At 47.1% G+C, this 10,495-nt stretch overlaps 1 protein-coding gene across 1 annotated transcript; it reads left to right on the top strand.

Annotated features, from left to right (window-relative positions):
* Window positions 1-446: 446 nt before the first annotated feature.
* Window positions 447-6,108, top strand: LOC144326662 (vomeronasal type-2 receptor 26-like). The gene is made up of 3 exons (XM_077923353.1): window positions 447-681; window positions 4,143-4,269; window positions 5,199-6,108. Exons 1-3 carry the CDS (start codon window positions 496-498, stop codon window positions 6,095-6,097), a joined length of 1,212 nt encoding a protein of 403 aa, XP_077779479.1. The 5' UTR covers window positions 447-495; the 3' UTR covers window positions 6,098-6,108.
* The last annotated feature ends 4,387 nt before the right edge of the window (window positions 6,109-10,495 follow it).

Genomic DNA, 10,495 nt, shown 5'->3' with positions numbered 1-10,495 from the left:
ACTAGGAGTGCCAATATGGCCCCTATGCCTGGGCCTGTAGGTGTCATGCAGCGTGCTTGTCTCTGGCACCAAAATTTGTGGATGCCCGACCCCTTCATGGGGAATTTTGTAGGTGCTTGGGCACCAAGGGCCCCATGGAGTTGGCATCTAAGCTGTGCACTGATTTCTAGGACCATCTATGTTTAAAAAGTTTGGTATTTGTGCTATTTTTATTTTTTAAGAAGTATTTTTATTGTCTTTTGTATTTATCTTAATCTCTGGAAACCTTGTTAATTTATACAATGACTTGCCTACAAATGTTCTAATAAGGAAATGGAATAGCTGAAAAGATTCATGACTTTGGATGAAAGGTGTACAGACCCCAATTCCTAGGACATTAGAGCTAGAGATATAGAGGGCTTATATTCAACGTTTCTGTTTCATAAATGCTGGTGTTTTTTCCTGCTGTTCCAGCTTCACCCATTCTTAAGAGGACTCCAGTTTTTCAATACTTCCATGGGCAGCCTCAGATTGGATGAGAATGGGCAGATACCAGCCTACTATGACATTGAGAACTGGGTGATGTATCCCAATAAGACTCGTGTAAGAGTGCCGGTTGGGAGTATAGGGAGAGACAGATCCACTGGCATGAAGTTCACAATCAACTCACAAGCCATTGTGTGGCCCAAGTGGTCTGAGAAGGTATGGCAATCTACCTTATCCCACATCTGTAAAGCTCTAGTCACTAAGTGAATAATTCCAAGGGCACTTTGACGACAGCCCCTTGCACACCTGGTGAGGAGTAATGGCTCATTGACACTTCCATTTGTGCCACAATGCGACTTACAGGTCCTGATCTGTGTCAGAGCAGGGTTTTGTTGAAGGAAGGAAGGAAGGAAGGAAGGAAGGAAGGAAGGAAGGAAGGAAGGAAGGAAGGAAGGAAGGAAGGAAGGAAGGAAGGAAGGGTCTGCTTTGATATGGAGCTTTAATGCATGGACGTGTGACTAGAAAGATGGCCCAAAATGAAGTATGGATAAGCCCTAATCAGTGGAGTGCAGGATTTCCAAAGTCAGCACAGGGGGTGAATGAGATTCATGTCCAGATTTCAGGAAGCAACGAGTGGAAAGGAGAGCTCTTGCTACCTGGAATTTTGATGGCATCTCCTGGCCTGTGTTAACAACATGGTGCCAGCATGCTTTTCTGTTTTTTGGATTGATTGTGATGGTGTTTTTTCTTTTTTCTTATCCTGTTTTGTGAAGTTTGTTTTATTGTTTAAAATTTTAATAAATACAGTGGTGCCTCGCAAGACGAAATTAATTCGTTCCGCAAGTCTCTTCGTCTTGCGAGTTTTTCGTCTTGCGATGCACGGTTTCCCATAGGAATGCATTGAAAATCAATTAATGCGTTCCTAGGGAAACCGACTTCGGACCAGGTCCGGGGACAGTCTGTCCCCCGACCTCTTCTGAAGGCTGGGGGGGGGGACAAGGGCTTTTCTTCCCACCCACCCCCCAGCATTTTAAAAAACCCCGGGACAGCGGAGGACTTCTCCGCTGTCCGGGGCGATTTAAAAGCCCCTGGGAAGGCAGGCAGGGGGGACAAAGACTTTCGCCCCCCGCCAGCCTTCAGAAGAGGTCCAGGACCTCTTCTGAAGGTGGGCGGGGGGCGAAAGTCTTTGCTCCCCCCGCCTGCCTTCAAAAGCCGTCGGGGACAGGAAAGCCAGGAGAAGCCGTGCAGCCCTTTTAAAGTGTGCGCGGCTTCTGCCGGTTTTGCGGGAGGTGGGGGAATTCCCCCACCTCCCAGAAAAGCCAGGAAAGCCCTGCGCAGTGTCTCCCGGCAAGGAGAGGCTGCACGGGGCTAAAGGGGAAGGCAAAACAGCGAGCGGGATCCATCCCGCTCGCTGCCTTGCCTTCTTCCATAGCTGCGCGCAACCCCTCCGCAAGGAGAGGCTGCGCGGGGCTAAAGGGGAAGGCAAAACAGCGAGCGGGATCCATCCCGCTCGCTGCCTTGCCTTCTTCCATAGCTGCGCGCAACCCCTCCGCAAGGAGAGGCTGCGCGGGGCTAAAGGGGAAGGCAAAACAGCGAGCGGGATCCATCCCGCTCGCTGCCTTGCCTTCTTCCATAGCCGCGCGCAACCCCTCCGCAAGGAGAGGCTGCACGGGGCTAAAGGGGAAGGCAAAACAGCGAGCGGGATCCATCCCGCTCGCTGCCTTGCCTTCTTCCATAGCTGCGCGCAACCCCTCCGCAAGGAGAGGCTGCGCGGGGCTAAAGGGGAAGGCAAAACAGCGAGCGGGATCCATCCCGCTCGCTGCCTTGCCTTCTTCCATAGCTGCGCGCAACCCCTCCGCAAGGAGAGGCTGCACGGGGCTAAAGGGGAAGGCAAAACAGCGAGCGGGATGGATCCTCTTCTGAAGGACCTCTTCTGAAGGCAGGCGGGGGGCGAAAGTCTTTGCTCCCCCCCCCCCCGCCTGCCTTCAAAAGCCCTCCGGGACAGCGGAGAACAGGAAGGCAGGCAGGGGGGAACAAAGACTTTCGCCCCCCGCCTGCCTTCAGAAGACCTCCAGGACCTCTTCTGAAGGCGGGAGGGGGGCGAAAGTCTTTGCTCCCCCCGCCTGCCTTCAAAAGCCCTCCGGCACAGCGGAGAAACGCGCCGCCCGGGGCGATTTTAAACCCGCTGTCCCGGGTTTTTTTAAATGCTGCTGGGCGGCAGCGCTGCCACCCGGCAGCATTTTAAAATCGCCCCGGACAGCGGAGAAGTCCCCCGCTGTCCCGGGGTTTTTAAAAAACCTCTCCGCCCCACGCCAGGCTTCGGAGCAGCCTTCCGAAGCCTGGCGGCGGGAGGAGGTCCGAGGACAGTGGGGAAGACGCGCTGCGCTTCCCCGCTGTCCCGGAGATTTCCCTATGGGCTTTCGTCTTGCGAAGGAAGCCCATAGGGAAATTCGTTTTGCGAAGCGCCTCCAAAACGGAAAACCCTTTCGTCTAGCGGGTTTTCCGTCTTGCGAGGCGTTCGTCTTGCGGGGCACCACTGTATCTTTAAAAACAACAAAAACAACAGAAGGTCTGAGTGGAAGAAGCTGTCGCAAGAGACTCATCTCTCCATTTTCTTGCGAGGACTCAAAACACTTTGGAAAAAGAATAATAATGTAACCATAATTCAGTAGGAACTTTTTGAAATTGGAATCGTCAGGTGGTGGTATGTTTAACTGCTGCTCCTGTTGCTGTGTCCCTGCTGCTGCCAACCTAGCAGTTCAAAAGCATACCAGTGTGAGTAGATAAATAAGTACCGCTGCAGCAGGAAGGTAAACAGAGTTTCTGTGCACTCTGGCACTCTTCACAGTGTCCCATTGCACCAGAAGGGGTTTGGTCATGCTGGACATATGACCCGGAAAGCTGTCTGAGCATGAACACCGGCTCCCTTGGCCTGAAAGTGGGGATGAGCACTGCATGCCACAGTCAAGTTTCACTGGATTTAACCATCTAGGGATCCTTTGCCTTTACCTTCATGTATGTTTTATTGCTGCTGTTTTGTTATCACTGTCATTCTAGGGTTTTAAAATTGCTTTTTTAATATATACTTTTGCTTAGAAGAAAGGAAAAGGTAAAGGGACCCCTGACCATTAAGTCCAGTCATGACTGACTCTGGAGTGGCGGCGTTCATCTCGCTTTACTGGCCGAGGGAGCCAGTGTACAGCTTCCGGGTCATGTGGCCAGCATGACTAAGCCGCTTCTGGCGAACCAGAGCAGCGCACAGAAACACCGTTTACCTTCCCGCCGGAGTGGTACCTATTTATCTGCTTGCACTTTGACGTGTTTTCGAACTGCTAGGTTGGCAGGAGCAGGGACTGAGCAATGGGAGCTCACCCCGTTGTGGGGATTCGAACCGTCAACCTTCTGATCGGCAAGTCCTAGGCTCTGTGGTTTAACACACACGCCACCCTCATCCCAACTTGCTTAGAATAGTCAGATATAATTGTCCGAACAAAAAAGGAAACACACCAAAGAGGTTTCCCGTCTATGTTGTCCTGCATCAAAATGCTTCCAGGAAAAGTGCCTGGGGTCAGTGGGAATAGGGAGCCTTGTTAGGTCCATTCCAAACTTCATAGATGAATGACATAGACACAGATAGTCCTGACACTTTCTGTTTGATGCATGTTCTCAATGTTTAGACTGTACCTAGCTCCAGGTGTACCAAAAGCTGTCAACCTGGATATGCAAAAGTGGTTCAAGAAGGAAAGCCCGTTTGCTGCTATGCTTGTGCCCCATGTGCAGAAGGGACCATCTCTGCTCAGGAAGGTGGGTGAATATAAACGAGAGCCCTTTTGAGAATAGAAATTGTGTAAACATTCACTTAGGGACACTTTCTGTGAAGAGTCAAAAGACATTTTTGAATGTGTCTCCTTTTTTGGCTTCTCTATTTTTCTTCCTCAATTTCACATGGGACAGGACAGTATAAATTCAGCAAAAGCTGTACAAGAAGCACCTCTGTGGGAGGTCACTGCCTCTCAGCTTTAGCTATATCCCAAGTTTGTTTTGGTGATGAAACTGAGAAACTTTTCAAAACCACCTTTATTGTCATGGAGGAAGGCAACAGTATAATCATAAATGTCGGGAATCAAGCCTTTATCAGGAGAAACTGGCAACTCTCCCAGGCACCCGGCTTGATCTCCTGTTGACCTCCCTGTCTGCATTCCCCAGCAAGATCCAGGTTAGGTCGCGATAGGCGATCCTTCTCAGCATGAGAAGAACACACCCCTCTTTCCTGCCCCCCCTGGCAGGGGAAAGAGATAGACAGAAAACGTATTTACATGCCTTTATTTCTGTCTTTGCAGCGTTACAAAAAACATGACTGCTCTCTTCAAATTCCAGCAGTCGAGAGTGAAACACTTCCTCACTTCCTGCACAGGAACAAAAGGAAGAGCTCATATTACACTCTGAGCTAATTCCGGTGCTTCGCACTGTGAATTGACTGTCCCTCTGTTTCCCACGGAACAGTCCCAACAAAACATCATGTGATGTTTTCAAACTACCAGCAGCTCGCGGCTGCATTGCTTCAATATCATAACAATAAATAAGCAAATGAAATAACCAATTTTGTCCACTCCTTTTTTAGACATTTTTCCCCCTGACCCTGCCTTATATGGACATTGTTCCCCCTAAAATGTAACAGAACATAGATTGTTATGGATTTAAATGACGCTTAAGCACTCCTTTTCCCTCCTTAGATGCAAAACATTGCACCAAATGTCCAGAAGATCAGCATCCAAACAAGGGTCAAGTTCAATGTGTTCCCAAAAGTATCGCCTTCCTGACATACGAAGAAACTTTGGGGAGCGTTCTAGCTTCCATTACTATCTTCCTGCTATTAATGACAAGCATTATTTTAGGAATCTTCCTTAAGTACAAAGAAACTGCAATAGTCAAAGCCAATAACCGGGACCTCTCCTATATTCTCCTTGTCTCCCTCCTGCTCTCTTTTTCGTCCTCCTTCCTATTCATTGGCCGGCCAAGGAAGGAGACCTGCCTTCTCCGACAAATGGTCTTCAGCATCATCTTCTCAGTTGCCGTCTCTTCTTTGTTGGCTAAAACCATCACTGTGGTGCTGGCCTTCATGGCCACAAAGCCAGGGAACAGAGTGAGGAGATGGGTGGGGAAAAGTCTGGCCAACGCTGTTGTCATTTCCTGTTCCAGTGTCCAAGTTCTCATCTGCACCACCTGGCTGAGTACCTCTCCCCCATTCCCAGAGTCTGACATGCACTCCCAGCCTGCAGAGATTATCCTGCAATGCAATGAAGGATCTGTGGCCATGTTTTATGGTGCCCTGGGCTACATGGGCTTCCTGGCTGCTATTTGCTTCGTGGTGGCTTTCTTAGCCAGGAACTTGCCTGGGGCCTTCAATGAGGCCAAGCTGATCACCTTCAGCATGCTGGTCTTCTGCAGTGTTTGGGTGTCCTTTGTGCCCACCTACCTGAGCACCAAGGGGAAATACATGGTAGCCGTGCAGGTCTTCTCCATCTTGGCCTCCAGTGCTGGGCTTCTGGGCTGCATCTTCATCCCAAAGTGCTACATCATTATACTAAGACCTGATCTGAACACAAAGGAGCACTTGACAAAAAAACCCTAAAGATGGCATCTGATTCTCCAGGCTATATAAAGGGATGGGTTCTGCTTAAAACAGAATATTAATCAGAAACGACTAAACAACAACAACATAAAACAATGAGCTGGGTTGAAGCCAATGTTAATACGAAGGGAGCGATGTGGGAAGCAGGAAGAGCACCAGCAGTGAGCTTCCCTTGTTGGGTGGTGGTGGCAGTGCTGCATAGCCATGCAAGAAACTCAACAACTTTTGGTGATCTTTTTGAGTTCTAAAAAATAGGGGTTGTTTTATATGTGAAGGAGTGTCTCCTCCACCCACTGTTCAGCCTAGAATCTGAGGTCCAGCTCCAAGGGCCTTCTGGCATTTCCCGCACTGCAAGAAATGAGATTACAGGGAACCAGGCAGAGGGCCTTCTCAGTAGTGGCACCCTCCCTGTTGAACTCCCTCCCACCAGATGTCAAGGAAATAAACATCTATCTGACTTTTAGAAGACATCTGATGGTAATCCTGTTTACAGAAGATTTTAGTGTTTGATGTTTTACCATTTTTTAAGTGTTGTAAGCTGCCCAGAGTGGTTGGGGAAACCCAGCCAGATGGGTGGGGTATAAATAATAAAACTATTATTATTATTATTATTATTATTATTATTATTATTATTATTATTATTATTATTATTTATTATTATTACTACTACTACTACTACATGGGAGCATCTTATACATGAGAAAATATGGTACATTTCAAGAAAATAAAGCAACATAAACCAATGAGATGTAACTTGCAAAAACTTATTGATGATAGTCGCACTCCTTTAATAATGTATTCATGTTTCAAATGTGAAAGTCACTTCAGGTTTAGCTCAAGTGTGATTTTTCATCAGAAAATCCACATGGAAGAAAAACCTTATAAATGCTTCAGCTCTGAAAAGAGCGTTTGGTGGAACCCAAACTTTGCATCCCACCAATGAATGTTTATAGGGAAAGAAACAGGAAAATACCACACCATGTTAGAAGTACTTATATTACTTCAAGCCTTGCTGCCCTTTTAATAGTCCAGAAAGGATAAAATTGTTGTTCGTAGTTTCGAGAACACTATCCAACCATCTCGTCCTCTGTCGTCCCCTTCTCCTTGGGCCCTCCATCTTTCCCAACATCAGGGTCTTTTCCAGGGAGTCTTCTCTTCTCATGAGGTGGCCAAAGTACTGGAGCCTCAGCTTCACGATCTGTCCTTCCAGTGAGCACTCAGGGCTGATTTCCTTCAGAATGGAGAGGTTTGATCTTCTTGCAGTCCATGGGACTCTCAAGCGTCTCCTCCAGCACCATAATTCAAAAGCATCAATTCTTCGGTGATCAGCCTTCTTTATGGTCCAGCTCTCACTTCCATACATCACTACTGGGAAAACCATGGCTTTAACTATACGGACCTTTGTTGGCAAGGTGATGTCTCTTCTTTTTAAGATGTTGTCTAGGTTTGTCATTGCTTTTCTCACAAGAAGCAGGCGTCTTTTAATTTCATGACTGCTGTCACCATCTGCAGCAATCGTGGAGCCCAGGAAAGTAAAATCTCTCACTGCCTCCATTTCTTCCCCTTCTGTTTGCCAGGAGCATTGTCTTATACATGGCAAAATTTGGTAATGTTTTGTAACATTCTGCAAACTGCTTTATTTCATCCAAATGTTATACAGTGGAACCTTGTGTTATGGCGGGGATCAATTTTGGAGGCCCCACCACAACCCGAAAATGACGCGACCCAAAGCATCACATCTGCGCATGCGTGAACGGTGCGAACCCGGAAGCAACTCATTCCGGTACTTCCAGATTTGCACCGGTCGCATGCCAAGGGTGATGTAAGCCGGAGGCAATGTTACCCAAGGCTCCACTGCAATATCATTAAACTTCGTACATCAATTGACACATTTCAGTGACAATGTTGAACCTGTGTCTCACACTGATTATGCTTTATTTCCTGTGTATCATTGAACATTTACATTTTTAAAAAATGTAGTATAAACACTGACAACTGGGAAGTACTGGCCTGTGAGCGCTCTAGTTGGAGAACAGCCTTTACCAAAGGTGTCATGGGCTTTGAAGACACTCAAACTTAGGATGCAAGGGAGAAACATGCTAAGAGGAAGGCACGCTTGGCAAATCCACACCATAATCAACTCCCACCCGGAAACCAATGTCGCCACTGTGGAAGGACGTGTGGATCCAGAATTGGCCTCCACAGTCACCTACAAACTCACTGTTAATTGAGTTTGGAGCCAATTTGATTCCCTCTCCCTCTTTCTTTTTTCTTTTTCCTTTCTCCTCCTGTGATGAGGCTGCATTTTAATATTTTAACGTTTCAATATTTTAATTGTTGCATTTTAATCTTGTTTTTAAGTTGTATTCATTCAACTTGTTTTTATTATTGCTAGTTAGCCGCCCTGAGCCCGGCCTTGGCTGAGGAGGGCAGGGTATAAATAAAAAATTATTATTATTAAGACCGTGTTTATGGCAGACAATCTTACTCGGATACAAGGGATCGCCAAAGAAGAAGAAGATCATTCAACAAATTTGAACCTGGAGTGAAGGACCCAGTTAGCGGTGGTGCATTTGCCAGGATTTGGCCTGTTACGTGCTAGCATGAATTGGACCCCCAATATAACCATGATGACATTATATTTTGTACAGGAAGACTAAAAAATTGTAACAGTGATCTAGGCAGAGGAGTGTTGGGCTGAGGAATTGGATGACTGAACCGTGTGTGGCCTTGTCTCTGTCATATCAGTAGGACTGTTAAAATTTTAAAAGATGATGCTGTTAAGGTGCTGCACTCAATATGCCAGCAAATTTGGAAAATTTTTCAGGAACAGTGTGGAAACATGTGGAAAGTCACGCTCCATATTTGTACTCTGGAAAGGGAGTTTGGAAACCAGCACAAACAACTTTTGGTTGTTGTTTTTATTTTGATTATGTATATTGAGGTTTTATATTCTGATTTTATTCTGTGAACCGCCCTGAGACCTGAGAGTATAGAATGCTAAAGTAAAGGTAAAGGTACCCCTGCCCCTACGGGCCAGTCTTGCCAGACTCTAGGGTTGTGCGCTCATCTCACTCTATAGGCCGGGAGCCAGCGCTGTCCGCAGACACTTCCGGGTCACGTGGCTAGCGTGACAAGCTGCATCTGGCGAGCCAGCACAGCACACGGAACGCCGTTTACCTTCCCGCTGGTAAGCGGTCCCTATTTATCTACTTGCACCCGAAGGTGCTTTTGAACTGCTAGGTTGGCAGGCGCTGGGACCGAACGACGGGAGCGCACCCCGCCGCGGGGATTCGAACCGCGACCTTTCGATCTGCAAGTCCTAGGCGCTGAGGCTTTAACCCACAGCGCCACCCGCGTCCCTCATAGAATGCTATATAAATTCAATAAATAATAATACTAATAACTTTTTGTGAAACAACTTGTTAACTTTCATTACGCGTGAGTGAATGTACCTCTGTTCTCCTGCACATTTCTCTGTTTATTATTTTCCAATACTGCCTTTTATCCAAGGCACCCAAGGAAGTTTATAATCTTAAAATATTAACACCAATAGTAAGATAAAGGTAAAGGTATCCCTGCCCATACGGGCCAGTCTTGCCAGACTCTAGGGTTGTGCGCTCATCTCACTCTATAGGCCGGGAGCCAGCGCTGTCTGCAGACACTTCCGGGTCACGTGGCCAGCGTGACAAGCTGCATCTGGCGAGCCAGCGCAGCACACGGAACGCCATTTACCTTCCCGCTATAAAGCAGTCCCTATTTATCTACATGCACCCGGGGGTGCTTTCGAACTGCTAGGTTGGCAGGCGCTGGGACCGAAAGACGGGAGCACACCCCGCCGCGGGGATTCGAACCGCCGACCATGCGATTGGCAAGTCCTAGGCGCTGAAGTTTTACCCACAGCGCCACCCGCGTCCCTAACACCAATAGTACTGAAACTCAATTAGCACCCTCCTACCAAAATCAGGATGATTACATGGGATCAAGGAGAGGTTACAGGACACCCAAGAGGTCTGTGCCATTACTGAATTTATTTTAGCACTCCTAATCAATTTTCACAATGAAAATGAAAAGTTATATTTTAAAAAATGGCACAGCCATCAGTATAGGCAATAAAGTAGCCTAACAAATCCAAGCATCAGACTGCTATAGAAATGAAATGAATTAGAAAATAAAACTGTGCAAAATGAATCTGGGTGACCCCAGATGAAAACTGCATAAAGACTAGTGTTGTTGAACAGATACATACTGGGATCAGGCAGTGGTACAACAACATATGTCAAACATTATGCCCAAAAGAACATTATGAATTCTTTTTCATCATTCAGGATTTATGTGAAAGGAAAAAACATTTCTGTATGTGGGGTTCCTGACTTTTGTGCTGGACATTAATTGTTA

The sequence above is a fragment of the Podarcis muralis genome, chromosome 2, assembly GCF_964188315.1.
Source record: "Podarcis muralis chromosome 2, rPodMur119.hap1.1, whole genome shotgun sequence".
Taxonomy (NCBI): Eukaryota; Metazoa; Chordata; class Lepidosauria; order Squamata; family Lacertidae; genus Podarcis; species Podarcis muralis.
This window is presented reverse-complemented; position numbering and strand designations above follow the sequence as displayed.

What these genes read in the sequence shown, in the direction of transcription:
- LOC144326662 (XM_077923353.1), top strand. Translation starts at nt 496, where the DNA reads ATGGGCAGCCTCAGATTGGATGAGAATGGGCAGATACCAGCCTACTAT. An exon ending in GGCCCAAGTGGTCTGAGAAG is followed by an intron (nt 682 to 4,142) that starts GTATGGCAATCT and finishes CTCAATGTTTAG; the next exon opens with ACTGTACCTAGCTCCAGGTG. An exon ending in GACCATCTCTGCTCAGGAAG is followed by an intron (nt 4,270 to 5,198) that starts GTGGGTGAATAT and finishes TTCCCTCCTTAG; the next exon opens with ATGCAAAACATTGCACCAAA.